Source organism: Babylonia areolata, chromosome 19 (genome assembly GCF_041734735.1).
Source record: "Babylonia areolata isolate BAREFJ2019XMU chromosome 19, ASM4173473v1, whole genome shotgun sequence".
Lineage (NCBI taxonomy): Eukaryota > Metazoa > Mollusca > Gastropoda > Neogastropoda > Buccinidae > Babylonia > Babylonia areolata.
The window spans coordinates 14295733-14313147 of NC_134894.1; the positions used below are offsets into that span (position 1 = coordinate 14295733).

The window sequence follows — 17415 nt, forward strand, 5'->3', positions numbered from 1 at the left end:
AATGGGTTAACTGCTTAGCTGACTACCACGCCTGTAAAAACTATTTATCACCAGTGATTTTTCTTCAGGAATCAGTAGACTGGCTTTATCAGAACTTCACATGCAGATGTACCAAAAGTTCTCCAGACTTGGGGACGCTCACTCAGTCTGACTATGCGACAAATCTATTATTGTTGTCAGCAGGGGCCTTAACAGGTGGTGTCCTAAGTATGTAAAATCAGAACAAGCACTACTGAACACCACTGTGTGCAGGGTCTCCTCTTGTGTGTGGCAACCTGGCAAACTAACATCGATGGTTCTTTAACACCCAAACTTTTATCAACATCAGTTGTCTGCTTTCAAGTTTCCTGCTTGGAAATGAAGCTGTACACCCTTTAGAGTTTATAGGCTGACAAATTTTCTTTCATCTTTTCCCATATAGTCCTTGGTTTTTAGCAGGCTCACAAGGCTTCAGCTATTTGCCACCCTCTGTCCCTGCCACCCGCCTCAGAAGTGGTAGTTATGAACTTATCTATATAATCTGGCAATTCTAGTTCATTATTAATAACTGGTCAATCAATACTTCCACAACTGCACTCTGCAATTTTTATTCTGCTGATTTTCACTTCCTTCTTATGTCATTCTGGCATCCTTAAATCGCAGTCTGTTAAACCGAAACAAACACAAGGAAATTGAAAATCCAAATTTATTTACTCTGATTTAATATACTAACTGAAAGCACATTTATACTGTTGATTACACTTGACATGCATAATGAATACTATCTGAAACCATTAATCAGTTGTCATATGTGCAATTAGAATTCATGTATAATGACAACTGGCCCATTTTGCACAACAGGTCAAAACTCTTATGCAAAGTGCTGGCCAAAGACCCTCCATCAGTTTGAAACAAACTGAACACTGAAAATTCTAATCTAAACATAGGGATAGGAACTGAAACACCCAACAATATGAATGACACGATTGGTACACAAATTATGCTTGTATACAAATATACAAAATACATTCTGTCTTTCACACCAGTCTGAATTCAATTCAGATGTTCCCACTTAGATTAAATTTTGAGTGTGTAAGGGTGTGTGTGAGACTGGGTTGTGAGGAGAAATTAACAACATATGCACCAAATTACTTCTGGGTGAATCCAAACTCACAAACATGGGACTGATTTATTTCTCCATATCAAAAGATATGCTCAGGAAGGTATGGATTCATCGAGACAAGTGTTCACCATATCTAAATAAATTTAAACAATAAATTCAACAGGGGGAACCATTGCCAGCTGAATGTGCTTTAGGCTCTAATAATGTCTGCTTTTAGAGGAACAGTCTTGACATTGCTTTTCAATACAGTGAACACAGACAAGTGGGCAATTTTTTTTTTAACCACCCAATATACTGGATTTATTCATTCTGTTGTTAGAAGCTTCCTGTAATTATGATTTGGTTTGCAATGACATGAAAAATGTCTAGCTTTAATCCCCTGTTCCAAAGGTTCTGCCTCTAACCCCATAGTAAAAAAAAAAAAGAAGAAGAAAAAAAAAAGGTCCTAAATCACATTACTAATAATTGCACCTCTTATCCTTCATTGTTTTGATTTTTTTTCTTCTACAGACAGTTGAATCCCATGAAAACTGATGGTTGTAGAATAACCTTGAATGAAACATAAAGCCAGCTGTGGTCTTGCCAGATGCCAAGCTAATAATAATCAATTCAAATGAATGTCATTCACAAAAGAATAAAGCAAATCAGGTTCTTGGCCAGCTCTTTAATCCATGCTTCACCATATTATGGATTCACTCTTGCTCAGTCCCATTTGCAACAAGTCCATACCAGTCACAGCTTCATGTGCTGGAGCTTAGTCTTAATATTTTGCACGGTTAGTAAAACAAGGTGGCCACAAGAAAAGGCAAAGACATGGAATGATCAGTGGGAATTTCTTGCTGACAGTAACAAGAAGCACACTTATCAAACTATTGTTAATCTGCCACTCAAACACAAGAATACAGCATGAAAGACAAATGTTCACATAAAAAAACCACACACATACATATAATAATAACTGTTCAGTGTATGTTCATCCCTACACTGGGAAACATTTCAAGACAAGAAAGGTTTACTCAAGGTTAGTAATTTGTCTTTTTACATTGTTTGTATCACTGGAAGAGCATTATTCAAATAATTTTAAATACCACAGCCTAAAAAAGAAAGAAAAAAAACCCAGAAGGTTCACATTAAAATCTGAACCATTTCCCTTTTGAAAAAGAAAAAAATAAATCAAAACACATTAACACATACTTCCAGAAAAATCTATAATGGTTTATGATCTTTGAATTACCAAGACAGCTCCTGTTCCAAAAACATTAGATGTGGGGCTACACTCTCCATAAAACCATCAAAACAATGAACGTATATTAATCTTCAAAGATGTTTCTAATGCAGAAGGTTATGTCCCGACAGAAGTGCTCACCTTTTTTTACTTTCTGATTTCAGTACTGTATTGTATTTTGCAGGAATTGCTCATTATCATTTCGTATTATCAGTATCATTATTACTGTGGTCTGCCTTGTGTGCAACAGATATATTTTATTCTCATTATTATTGTGACTTTCCACTGCTGTGATGCATGCTCAATCTTTCAATTTTGTCATATGAATACTTTTGATGAAAGCTTGTATGTTCAGTGATAATTTTTACAACATTCATTTGTTCACTTCTTACAATATGCAGGTTTTGTGTTAGTATTATGAAAAAAAGAAAGAAAAGAAAGTGTGCTAAACACTATCAAGAGAGCATCACGAACACAAATGACTGAACAACATCGAAAAGGTTTCATCTTGGAAGGGTTTCCTGTATTGCACATTCAAACTGATAGGGGTATATACTTATATATATATCAGTTTGTGTAGTTTTTCTCTCCACATTTTGAGTAATGTAAGTTTGTAAGGAAGAACAACTGGAACAACGTTTTGTATCCTTTTCAGTGTCAAGGAGGTATCAAAGTGTGCAGACTGATCCATTCATGCTACACCAGATCTGCCGCTAAAAAAAAAGAAAGAAAGAAAAAATAAGTAAATAAAGAGCCGATGCCTGATCTTTGCATAAACAAAATGTGCTGATCAGGCCTTGAGAGCTTACCATAAACTCTTGTGTATTGTATCCAAAAGAGAGAAGTGGGGAGGAAAGGTGACAAACTGCTTAGATGGCATCATACATTTCAATGGACACTGCCAAGTAACGGTGAGGTTGTAACAGAAATGCAAGAACATTAACAAACTTCAACAATACTCTTCATCCTAACTTCTCCCATATGTATGTGCGCGTGTGTTGGGCATATTTTGAGTTGTGTGTGCTGGATTGTTCTTATCTACAATTTGTGGAATTTCTTCTTTTTTTTTTCAAATATGCAGAGGTATGTTATTATACACTATTGTATATGTATTGCTTCATGTGAGGTGCTTTGAGCCCATCATATGGGGAGTTTGCACCATTTTAGTACCATTATCATTAACATTTTTATATGACAATCACATATCTCAGTTTGGTGTTGAATTCATCTTCGCACCATGGAGCCTCTTTGGTCCTAATTCTGTACTAGCCTTAATCATGCCATGAAAACAAAAAGCAGCCTGACTGATTAAAAAAGTGATTTTTCATTCACAGTAAGTTTTAGTCCCAAAGACCTCAGCACACAAAAACACAGACTGAGATTTTCGTTTTATAATCTACAAAATGGAATTTTCAGTCCCAAAAATATCTCAGGCTAGTCTCCATCCCGTCAGTTACAAACAAGAATAGACACTTGACCACACTAAGAAACAAAGAAAAGTTGTAAAATTCTTTCAAGAACAGTCATATAAATTGTATTTAAAACACAACAAAGACACCACACTGTATGTGTCTTGCTCTGGCCTAAGAATGAGAAAAAGAAAAAAAAAAACCAAACGTACCAACATGGCTTGATTTGCCTGTACATCTGCTGTTTTATTGGATGAAAAAATCACAGATGACAAATTTCAGGCCAATCACCTTCGCAAAAGGCAAAAATAGAGATGTTCATTCCACCATGCATGGCAATTTAATTCTTCAGCAAGTGTATGAGGCACCAAAAATAATGTATGAGCTCAACACAGACTTCTTTCTCTGTATGTGTATGTGTGTTTTTTTGTACTTGTATGCGCATACATGCATGTGCATAATTCATAGAAAACATTGTCTCTGAATTTAACAAACTGTCCTCTTATCTCTGACATGATAATGGGAACAGTTTTTTTTCCACTACAGAAACAATTCTTGTTTTTTTCCCCTTTATTGTTGAAAGTTTCTTGTTCTGTGTTTAGTGCAATATAATCAATCAAGATGACAAGCACGAACGCACAATATATATTCATATTCAGTTTGTGACTGATCATGAAAAACAAAAACTGAAATGTTCATTCACCTGACATTTCATTGAATTTGTTCTGTATTCTCTTCCACAGCGCAATCATATTTCAATCTCTAATTTGTTTGTTGTTGTTGTTTTTTTAATTGTTCTCACAATTTAAATGACTTGAGATAAATGATGTGAAAAATCTAAGGAGTGCTCAGAAGTTAACCGATCATTACCATACCCATACCACATATCTTTGTTTCATTCACACACACACACACAGAGATAACAGGCATCAATTAAATTCCATGAAATCATCAAAATGAAATGGGTGAAATGTGAAATTGGCAAATGCAGTGCAACAGAGACGCAGAGCAAACCAATTTTGCAAAGTTGAGAAATAAAAAATGGCACGATGACTCTCTATTTCCCTGTCACTGACTTTGAAACAGTACAAAATGAATGGAATTGGACCTATTGGTGGGTAGAGAGAGAGCAAAGGCCAAGACAAGTACAGGGCAAAAGTTTCAAGAACCTGTAGTTTGTGGAAAGAATTCTTTGTCTTTGTGTGAATGGATAAAATATATTTTCCTCCATTTTATCTCATCAAAAGAAAAATACCCCCCCAAGTGGGTATTTCAATCGGTAATAAAGAACTGCTGAAACGGCACAGAGGAAGACCCAAATCAAGCAGTAATAATCGTCACCAGTAAAACCCCTGCTATTCTCACAGCACTGTTTCCAAACCCAAGAATTACCAAAAGCAAAAAGAGTTTATGTGAACAGTGTACGTGAATCCCTCACGAAGCATTCTTTTTGTTTAAATTGTTTGACAACCAGTCCAGTCCTTCATAGAGGCCATCTCCTGAGGTAGCACAAGTAGCCTGGATGTACCACTGGCGGTTACGCAGACTGTGAAGGCCCAACTTGTCTGTCACCTCTGCAGCATTCATGGCATTTGGCAAATCCTGCACACATAAACAGCAGTAACATATTCATGTGTGCGAACATCTCATTCAATCCATAAGTTCTTCATTCATGTAAAAAAAAAAAAAACTAATCCAAGGACAAAACAGCAATTGTACTTATGTTAACTATCATTGAATAACTGAAGCATGAAAATTACCACCATACTAAAAGCTAACTTCATTCAAGAAGATGAGGGGGAAACATAGAAATATAACAGAGGTATCAAGTCCGACAAGACTGTACTGTTTCTTGATCTTAAAGAGAAAAATACATTTGGAGATAATCAGAGGAACACATATTCTCTTTAAACACAATATTACAACCTGGTCATGTCCACTGATAAATTCTGTAATGCCTATGTATAATGTAAAGCACTTCCTATCAAACATTTTCCTTCTGTCAGAATTTTTTTTAATGTTTTTCTGAGATAAAATAATTTCTCTTCAACATCGACACCAATCAAAAGCAAGGAAGGCGAGTCCTTCATTTATGAGATGTGACACCAGCTTCAAAAACTACAGGAAAAAACGACAAAAGAACACACACCAAAGAAATTACATTAACAAATTTTCAAATCATTTCAAATATTACCAACACAAAATTACAAACATTAACACTTTCTGAAATTATTTATTTTCTACTTTTGATGAATGTATCACTCCATGCGAAAAAGAAAAGAAAGAAAAGTGTGAAGCCATTAACATTTGACAAAATGACAGTATTTATCTATTAAAAAAAAAAGAAAAAAAAAAAAGTTTGTCAATGTTATTTTGTAATATCACCAATATAAACAGCAAGAATGAGAGGACAAATAAAGACACTATATTCACTAAAAAAAAAAAAAAAAAGAAGAAAAAAAAAAGAAAGAAGGTGGGATCAATAAACAGGATTTGAATAGCAGGGCAAAAAGATAAGTGAAGGGCATATTCCAGTACTTGCCTGTTTGTTAGCAAAGACCAGAAGCAGAGCATCTCGAAGTTCATCTTCATTTAACATTCTGGTCAGCTCTTCCCGAGCCTCTCCCACTCGTTCCCTGTCATTGCTGTCAACTACAAAGATCAGTCCTGTAACACACACACAAAAAAAAGAAAAACAAAAAATGAGTTTTGTATTCATATGATAAAATGTACCATTAACAAGAGAGGCAAGGCCTTCAAGACTTACTTGTGACACACTTCATCCAGTAAAGGAATCATGAGAAAAATAAAATTAAAAACTTAAATCGTCAAAATAGTTCTGTATCAAATATTGTTTCCTTGGGGGAAAAAAAAAAGAAAAAAAAAGGGGCCTGCTAACAGGCTCCAACTGAAGATATTCTGTTTGGGAGCAAGAAATCATCCACACACAGGACGTCACTCGATCAAATTTAATATCTAAAGCTATGGTTTTTTTAATACTTAATTTTAGTGTGAAAAATTCATGATAGTATTCGAGGTACATGTAATATCACCATTTAAATCAAGTGTTGGTTTTTTAAATCTCGATTATTTAAGAAATTCTTCTGATTCCGCAGTAAAGGAGACGCTGACATTGCCTCAGGCACACCGCAACATGTAGCCATTTTCTCTAGATCTGCACAAACCAGTCTACAACAAGCTGACCTACACTGAAAGAAACAATCAATTCAATATTTCTTTTATGTTCAATCCTTTTGATTCAGTATCATGCAAAATGGACTAATCCACTGATGCCATCATCTGCTGTTTCATGTGTTCAGCTTCATTTTCTTATGGAGGCGTCAATGCATTCAGACAAATCTATCTATCTATCTATCTATATCTCTCTCTCTCTCTATATATATATATATATATATGTTTCACACCTGTTAGGCAGATGCCTGACAGCAACATAACCCAACATGATATTCAGGCCCTGAATCATGTTGAGAGCATACATATTTAAGTATCAAGAGCAGATTTGTTCCAGAGAATTTTGCCAGAGGACAACAGTGCGCCAAGTGTGTGCTGCACACATGATCTTGGTTCATTATCTCATCTGAATGACTAGACGATTAGTTTGATCTTCCAGTCACACCTGGGAGAAAGGGCGAGAGTAGGAATCAAACCAAAACACTCACACACTGTCATGGCAGATAAGCGTTTTGCGTACGTGCGTGTGTGTTGTGTGTGACAGAGTGTATGCATGTGTATTTTAAATAAAAGTGGTTTACTAATATGAACATGGAAATTTTAGTAAAAAGACCTTTTAAAATGTTATACTTGCAGTTGTGGGTCATGAGTTAATAACGTGGATATTTCACATAGCTGTTCAATATTGTAATTTAACTATGTGTTCAACTTCAATATGAGAATTTAATAATGAATATGTGGCTTGGAGTCTTATTTTGATATCATTTATCTTTTTTTTTATATGTATATTTATTTTTTTCCCCATGTACGTGTTTTATAAAAGATCTCTACTCTTTTACTGCAATCAAAATGTTCTTTTTTAAAAGTACTTAACTCTCTCTGGACGAAGGAATGCATGAGCATTCCTACATAAAATGTATTCGGTTTCAGAAGACGGAATGGAATAGCATTTTCAAGAAATAAAAGTCCATCACGCGCTGTACACATGATTTTGTGATTAGCCAAGCAGAGTGCGCTATTCTGGGTCACTCCACAATCGAATGGTATGATTGGTCAGCCTGTATGTGTGGCCCTTCTCGCACACACACTGACAAAGTCACTGACCGGTCGCCTGCTCGCGTGCCAGCCTGTTAGCAAAGCGGGCTCTTCTCAAAATGTTGTGAAGCGAACAAGGCAGTGACGGCAACGTTATAGGGTTGTCGAAGCACTTGAAATGCTACAAACTGAAGGGTCGGACATTGAAGAGGTGGATGATGAAGAAGAAGAAAGTGAATTTAATGCAGAAAGCGAGCATGGGTATGGTGATTCAGGGTGAAAAATTGGCAGTATTTTCTACATAAGGCAAAACTGTAAAAATAAGATGACAAATTTGATTTTTTTTTTATATGTAATAGCTCAACCCGTAATAAACCAGTTCTGAAAGTTTGATTTTCTTACTCTGTATTTTGTAATTTTTTTTCCAAACCCTTACAAATGGGCCGTCTGTGGGGAAAAGCAAGGGAGAAAACTTGTCCTGAGTGAGTTAATTTGACATTAAACAATTTGCTGATTTTTTAAGCACTTCTTATTCTGAAACGGTGTTTCTTAAAATACATATTATCTTATAATGAATGTATGTATGTGTGTGTGCGTGTGCGTGTGTGTGTTGAGGGACAAGGGTTGGGGTGTGTGAAGTAAATCATGCAGCTGTGTTGTATTACTTGTTTGCGGGAATTCAGCTTTATATGGGTTGCTTATAGATCTTCTCGTCCAACCTTAGTGAAGTTGTGTGTGCACTGGACTTGGCTGTGGGCCGAGATACGGAGTTGGGTGAGTGATGAGACTGTGGGTAAACAATTTCCAGATGGATGAATGAAGATGTTTTGTCAATACATTTAGTTTTGTTAAGAAAAGAATGTTAACTGGAAATGAGAACTGTAAGGGCGCTTATTCAGTTATTAAACTTTTTAAGTCATTTGCTGTTTCTCTATAGCTTGAAAAGATAGATCAGCATGAACATTCTTCACAAAAATGCCAGTGTTAAAGATTGTAGAAGGCAGGATAGCACTTTTCCGCTTCCGAGATATGTTTGGAATTTGAAGCAATGCAGCATACACAGTTCTGGAAATACCAAAATATTATGAAAAACTTCACTTGAGTTTTGATGGATTTTTTTTCTTTTCTTTCTCTTTTTTTTTCTTTTTCTTTTTTGGAGAGTAAAATAAAATTTTGTGTTTCAAGTTGCATGTCTTTCAAGTAATATTCAACAGACACAACTTCCTTCTGTTTTCTTACTCAGTTACTGGTTACAAATTTGCACACAGAAACAAAAAAAAAATGATTGCACAATCAATACTATTCACTCTGGACGATGGAATGCTATAGCGTTCCTGATGTAAGGTAGCGTTGCGGATGACGGAACGCTATAGCGGATTCGAAAATTAAAATTTTTTTTCCACATTTTCCGCATGGGGTAGCATAACAATTATAGCTACACCAGGCATTGTGAATGATTCAAGGGTCGAATGGAAAGTTCCTTCATGAGATTCCGTAACAACACACTCCACAGCAAGCCAGCGAGTTTAGGATCCTAATCCGCATACTTATCAAAAATTGTGTCACAGGTGATTCAAGTGGAAATTTTTTTAGCAAACTTGATCACGACAGTGGCTTTTATCGCTGCTAAAGTGACTGAAATGCTTCAAACTGAAGGTTTCGCAAATGACGAGGATGTTGAATAAAGTATCTGCAGTGAAGAAAGCCACCAGCAATAAGATACTGACAGTGACTCAGCTTCTGAGAGCAGTGAAGAGGGAGGGGGATGGGCATTTACACAATGTGAGGAGAGGGGTCAGTGGGTCAAGTACACGGAGTTTCATTCAGTTACTTTAAGTTTTGTATTTTTTGTGATTTTTTTTCCTAACCCTAACAAATGGGTCATCTGTAGGGAAAAGCAAGGGAGAAAACTATTTGTCCAGAGTATGTTTCAATGTCCAGTCTCCCCCCCCCCCCCCAATATATTCCATTCAGAGTGGGGGAAAGCTGATGGCAACAATGAGGATTTTGTATTGAAGTGCATTATTTATCTATCCTGACTTATATTTCCATGAAAAGAATAGCAGCAATTTTATCATGAACTGTTTACACATATTCATTCATTTACTACAACTATCTAGCATGGCAGAAATGCATGTTTATATTCAAATAATACATCAACCTCTAATTGTGTGCAACGTTTAAAAGTTTCAGTCCAGCAAGGCAATATGCCATCTATTACTACTTAATGGAGAAGGCTGCTGAAAAGAACTAATCCTCAGCAGTATGCTGAGTACTTTAGTAAAGAAAAGGAAAAAAGCAAGTTACAGTTAAGCAGGAAAAGAAGACCAAATTTCTGACAAGGGCTGTCATTCAAGAGCACATCACAGATTTGCTAGATTTTGACACAGATAATGACTGATATTTAAACTAAAGCAAATACTTATGTATGAAATTTTCTTATGCTTTGCCATAAAAGAAAAAAAGATAACATTTCTATATAGAAATCAAAAAACATTTAAAACAAAGTCTAGAATGCATTCAATCTGTACAGTATGCAAAAAGGAGTAATTCTGATAAGCACGCTTCTAAATGACCTCAATATCCAAGAACATCTGTTTCCAGCTATACATACTTCAGTCTTTCCCCTTGCAGGTTTGTTTCTGGACTGAAGCCATTTACAGCGATCACACAGTATGACGCCACACCTGTTGCAGTTGTCATATTATATTCTTACATGCCGTTTTCCATCATTTTTATGTGTGAATATTTTGGAAAGGTCCAATGTGGAAGGTCATATCCAGAGAAAAAACCATTTTTTAAAGCCTTGTTTATTGCAAGTATTAATACTTTATGCACCAACTATTTTTATTTGCATTGTCTTGGTTGTATTTAGTATCTATATTGTATATTACACATTACCTGTCACACTGAAGAGAAATATCAAGTAGCAATTGTGCATGTCATTATTTATTAAAATCTACCAGAAGAGTTGTATTAACCCTTTCGCTGCCAGGAAAATAAGATTTAAGTGAAATCTATTTGCCAGGGTTTTTTCCCAAAAAAACGGGTATAAATTTTCAAAAAATTATGTGTTGATATTGGAGAAAGACCCGTAAAAGCATATATTTTCTGAAAGGTAAATAAATAAAGAATACAAAACACATGATGTCTTCCCATTGTTGCTAACGCAAAACAACCATGCCATGGCATTCTTAACCTAATCCACATACACAGAAGCAGGTTACATTTTACATGCAGAGAATTTAGAAAGTAATGAATACTGATCACAAACCTTGTGTGTTCTGAAAGTAATGTCTCCACAATGGCCGGATTTTATCCTGACCACCCACATCCCACACTGTAAAGCTGATATTCTTGAACTCCACAGTTTCCACATTGAAACCTGAAAAATGTTTTGCGAATTGATTATGAAATCCATATAAATGCAATATAATTTTTAATTAATCAACACATAAAAATTCACAATAAAGAAATAATTTTCCAGCACGTCTTCAATGTTCTGAAAATATGCAAAAGCAAACATGGGGAGTTTCTTACACTCCCTGTTGAATTTTATATATACTTACCATGCCAAACTGGTTCAAACTTGGCCCATCAGTTTGCTCTGCAGACCAAATTTTGCATTGAACTTTGTACCAAAACGCCTCTACCAGTACCAGGCACATCATCTGCTCACCCAATGTCAACCACAGCAAGAACAGCAGGGAAACGTGGGTGGGCATTTGAAATTAATAAGGTAATAGTATAATACTTACAAAGTATATAAAACCAAACAAGGAATATAATTCAAACTCCCCAATTCAGCATCATGTAGTGATGTTTTGTACCAATACTACAATGTCAAACTGATGCAGAATTCCATGCAAAAGGAGGGTGAAACCTTACTCAAGTTACTGGTCTGCACAGGGAGCCATTGTGACCACAACAGTTGTATAAACCTTGACAAAGGACATCCGCTTGAAACCTTTAGCTTTGGTCAAACACATCCAACTTTTAGCCTTGATCTAACACAATTTCCCTGAGATAGAAGTAAATGAAGTGGTTTTCTAAACACCAGAAGGCTACTGCTAGAACAAGTCATAGAGGTACATGGTGCATGGTGCTGAAACACTGCCAAAATGACAGAAGGCCTGCACCTCATCATGTGCTCTCAAATTCAAGCATGCTGGGAATGTTCCTCTTTCCATTGCCATTTGATCAATGACATGGATTACAGGATCTATAACGTGTCACCTCGAGTGTTCTTTCCAGATTAGATTACTGTAATTTGTTATTAATAGGTTTGCCTTCTTCTGTCATAGAACCTCTGAAGAAAGTCCAATACTCAGCTGCTTGTCTGATCATGAAAGCTTTTCGGAGACAACCATGCACTCCTCTTCCAAGTTACAGTACTTACACTGAGTGACTGACTTCCAGTATCTGAAATAATCAAATATAAAATAGCTTGCAGTTGTACATGTATATGTTTCAAGTATTTAACGAATCTGCACCATCGTACCTTTCTGACCAAGTAAAAATGTACAGTCCATTCCGCCCTGGCTAGTGTTATTCATCTGACAAATGCATGTTCGAATTCCCATGTTACAGACTCAAGTCCCATGGTTTCCAAACATTTACACACCATGACCCTTGGTATAGGAAATCTCCACCACAGAATATCAAGACACTGCTCCACTAACGATGATATAAAATCTTTCAAGTATAATCTTAAAACACACGATCAAAAAATATTTCAAACTACAGATCATTCTCTCCCCAAACCATCTTTTATCAAGGTGTGTCAATGTGTTTATGTAAAGGATGGGGTGAGGTGGGAGGTTTGTGTGAGTTGTAAGTGTTGTTACACTTTTTAATATTAATTCTAGCGAGTGTGTATCTTGAGGTGAAACAACTGTGTGAGTCATAATTTTAGTGTTTTATATCTTAACATTTTACGATGGGAGTGAGTTTGGAGAACTGTACATGCCATGATTGATGACATACTGTTTTTATGTGGTTGGCGAGCTGTATCTAATCTTCATTTTTCATACATTATATTCCTGTGTCTTATTTATAATAAGTGTATTGTTAGAGCCACAGGGTAAGTGTTATACAAATGTACATTATATTATTATCATTTAATCTTCTGCATGCATATACAACATATATATATAGATGAAAGGGGTTTAGGCACTTGCAGGTATGCACACATGCTGACCTGCGAGATTTGAAAAATCTCCACCCTTTCCCCACCAAATGTGCCGAAACTGGGGATCAAACTGAAGAAGAAACATGGGCGAGAATCCAGCATTTTAGCCATTTGGCCACCACAACTATGAACATGAATGACTAAAATAAAGATATTTTCAAACCACGTTTTTTTTGCCATACAATTTTGTGGTTCATGCAAAAAACAAGTTATAACTGATAAGCTTTTCCATGAGGATACACTGACACAGGGACAACCTGAGAACTATGTTCAATACTTAACCAGTTTGCACATTTCACTAGTAGCACAAGCAAGAAACACTATCAGTTACTCACGACATATTTTCTTAAGCCTGTGCTAGGGCTTTGGTCTTGGGACCAACAGCATGAAAAACAAATGTGCTGGGATAAAACCAAACAGACAACTTACAGACACTGTTACTGTAATCTGAAACATTTTTTTTGATATCATCATAATCAATAATAACATCTTTTGACTTCCAAATCAAAATCTTAAATTACTATAATTACCTATTGTGGGAATAGTTGTAACAATCTCTCCAAGTTTAAGCTTGTACAAAATGGTTGTTTTCCCTGCAGCATCCAAACCAACCATCAATATCCTCATCTCCTTTTTGGAAAAAAGGCTTTTCAGTATGGAATAAAAATTTCCCATACTGACTCTTTTGGCTCCACCTGCAGACAAAAGGACAAACATATTAACATATATATCACATAATCATTTCTTTAAAGAATTTATAAAAAAAATTAACATCATTCTTAACTCTTTCGCCACTTCCCTGTCAGCCCGCCTGCTCTGCAACTGGGTCAGCTTAGCCAGAGCACTCTGAAATTGCCTGTGCAAGAGACTGACTGAGACACAAGGGGGTTGCTTTACTGAAACTGTCTTTGGAACCACTCAGTCTTGCTAACTTTTTCTGTATATCAATGCAAAGACATTGTTGCATACTGTACATAATTCTTGTGAAAGCACCCTGCTTGAAGCAATGCCACGCTGCCTTTTCTGTGCATGGCTTTCTTCCTCTTCACCAGAGCTGTCACTAGTATCAGTGTCACTGTCAGTTTCATCATTTGGGTTGAATGGTGAATCAACACTGCCATCAAGTCTTCCCCTGAGTCAGCAGAGTTTGGACTTTCATCCCTTATAACATTTACAGTGTCAGCTTAACTATACTGATGTGAAACACGAATTCTGTTAGAAGTATTGGGTTGAGAGTTGACAGCGAGTATGGAGTGATCGCAGTTCAGCTCGTTTGGTTTGCCATCAAAACAAGCTGTGAAAATGACAGGTCTGGTTCAAAGACTAAGGCAATTACAATCACAAGGCTGTAAGTGAAGGACTGACCTTTCACATTAAGTAAACATTCTGACTTAATGTGATTCTGGACAGGAAAGAGCATCTTTCTAATAGTTTTGACAGTGGGTATCGTCTTCAGTGGTGAACCCCTTTTGTTGAATGGCGCCACCTTCAGTGGTGAAACCCTACTGTTGAATCGCATCATTGTAAGTAGCATAAGGGTTAAATAAATATTGTTTTGGAAATATAAGACACTCACACTTGTGTGTGTGTGTGTGTGTGTGTGTGTGTGTGTGTGTGCTTAAGCACTTGCAATTAAATAAATCCCATTAAATGCATGTTTAACCATTTAAATTTTAAAGCATAAACCTGAGGCAAAGCCTTTTAAACTAATGACATTTTTAAAAGTAATGTAAAAGAAAAAAATCAAACAATAACCATCATCAAATGTACAGGTCCACTCACACACACACATATAAATAATAATAATAATAATGGTATTTATATAGCGCTGGATCTTGTGCAGAGACAAATCAAAGCGCTTATATATATGCCAATAGAAGTCATGGTTGCACTTTTATGAATTTTAAGTACTTTTTTAAAACCAGGACGAGGTCTCCCAGTAAGCACACAATGACACATAGCAGGTAACACCATAGCAAAGCACTTTCAAGGCCAGGCAAGCCAAACCCTGTTTTTCTGCTTGGAAACAGATCATAATTATAATATTCTGGAACAGGGTACCCACCCTCCTCTCCCTTTCTAATTTGAATATCCATCACATCAGAAAAATAAAAAATAACGAGCTTCACTGATTAAGTCATCGAACACACAATGGTATACATGTCACATGTACACATTTACATACATATGCACACACACACACACACACACACCAGGTGCCAATATCAATGACTGTCCGAACTGCCCAGGTCAAAGCTCAGCAAATAATACTTTTTAATAATACTGCTGAATCTTACTAATCATGTAGAATGTTGTCACAGAAGCTGACAGCATTTCCAATTTCACAGCAGAAAAGAAAACAGGAAAGAACAGGTCAAAATCATAAGTACTAGCTCCTGTCTGACACATATCTACCAACTGAATTTTGCCAAAACACGTGTCGGTGCAACAAAGGTCCACAATCTGGAAGACATCAAAACTGCCCCTTTGATGAGCTGGGGCCTGAAGAAGAGGCTGGGATGTCAATATCCAGTGCAATATCTACTGCAGACATCACATTCACAAACTTCACACTTACAACCAAACTTACCAAGTCAGATCAAGGTGACTGACACAAAGGGGATGCTGTTGAGCCACTTATGTCTATAGTGAATAACCCTAAAAGAACAGGCGAAAAAAAATCTAGAGCAGCCTTTTAGGGATTGACACCCTTTCTGCAAATACTGAAATAGAGTGGAAAAGCTTGTCATCCTTCAACTTAACTTTAAGTCTCTTGCAGTGGCTGTTCAAGTTATTCTCACCAACTATTAAATCAATAAAAATCTTGTAAGAATTTTTAAAAGATTAAAGATGAAGCTGGTTGCTGATACGGTCCTTCTGATGTTGGCAGAGTTGGGAAACTAATAATAATATTAAACCGGTATGGAACATGAACTCATCTAAGTCATTATTCCAATATTTTACAAGATCCAACTGTCCATCTTAGTTTCCCTCATCTCTTCGATGTAAAATTACGGCATGCTACGAAAAAGAGATGGCCAACGTCTGGGTGTAACAGTCCAACACGACCAAGCAACTCCCGGAACTGGCCACCAAGAGACAGACAAGATTGGAGTGAGTTAGAATAGCAGACGACATAATATAAATTCAAATGCTTACCGATGCACTAGTCTGCAAACAATGCAAGGGCACCTTCAATCATGGATTAGAAACACACAACAAACTAAGACCTGTAATGTCTTACATTTTTCAACACGCACTTAAAGCAAGTAAAACCAGGCTTGCTCGTGTTTTGATCCACCCACTTACAACTGTATTTCAATACATAGATGTTCACATCAACATCAAGTGCACAAATACTGTCATATTTTGAATGCGGCTAAAATCGTGGCACTTACACAACAAATTTTGTAAGTCGAATTGAGGAGGGGTACTATTCCACTCAGGAGTCAAACGTTCTGACACGCGGAATGGGATCCAAGAGATATATGTACCCACGAACCTTCGTTACCAAAACAAAATGGCGGACGTGGAAATCACTTCGTTGCACACTCCACGTCAATATCCCGACAATAGGGGTAAGCTAATCTCAGAAAATATATCCCTGTCATGTGACTGTCCAAAATGGCGGATCTTGTTCAACTCAGGCCACACACCTGCTTTAGTAATTATTGAAAATCGCCACTGACAAGAAAACCCGATAAAAATTTTTGCAAACCTTCCGAGTAACAGCTCCGTGAAATTAACAGTTTAAACAAAAAGCGTGCTCAACAAAAGCTGTAATTTTCCTATCTTGTCAGTTCCTTTCAGAGAATTGCAAAAGTGACTTTGCAAAAACTGAAAATAATGAAGTTGTTCCATCTCTGCTTGTCAGTGAGTGAAAATCGTACGTGAGCTTCACTTTCACTGTAGTTTCAGTTTCAAGAAGGTATCAAAACGAGCAGACAGATCCATGTACCCTACACGGCATCTGCTGTTGAGGGAAAAAGGACGGACCAGACGCTAAAACCCAAAACGCTGATCAGGCCTTGAGAGTCTATCCTAGATTTGTCAGTGTAAAACTTTAGCATGAAATAAAATGAAATAATAAAGACACGCGAAAGACAAATGATTCACACACACTCACCCCCCCCCCCCCCCCCCCCCCCCCCCCCCCCCCACACACACACACACTGGGACTCGGACACACACGGAACACACTGAGGCACTGGTACGAACAGGCAACGCACATGCAACAACTTGCAGTTTTACACACGCCATG

At 36.7% G+C, this 17415-nt stretch overlaps 1 protein-coding gene across 1 annotated transcript; it reads right to left on the bottom strand.

Moving 5' to 3' along the window:
- Window positions 1-671: 671 nt before the first annotated feature.
- LOC143293484 (ADP-ribosylation factor 1-like 2) lies at window positions 672-16711 on the bottom strand. The gene is made up of 5 exons (XM_076604376.1): window positions 16553-16711; window positions 13685-13849; window positions 11238-11348; window positions 6279-6403; window positions 672-5338 (listed from the first exon to the last, which is right to left on the bottom strand). Exons 2-5 carry the CDS (start codon window positions 13827-13829, stop codon window positions 5171-5173), a joined length of 549 nt encoding a protein of 182 aa, XP_076460491.1. The 5' UTR covers window positions 13830-13849; window positions 16553-16711; the 3' UTR covers window positions 672-5170.
- Between the last annotated feature and the right edge of the window lie 704 nt (window positions 16712-17415).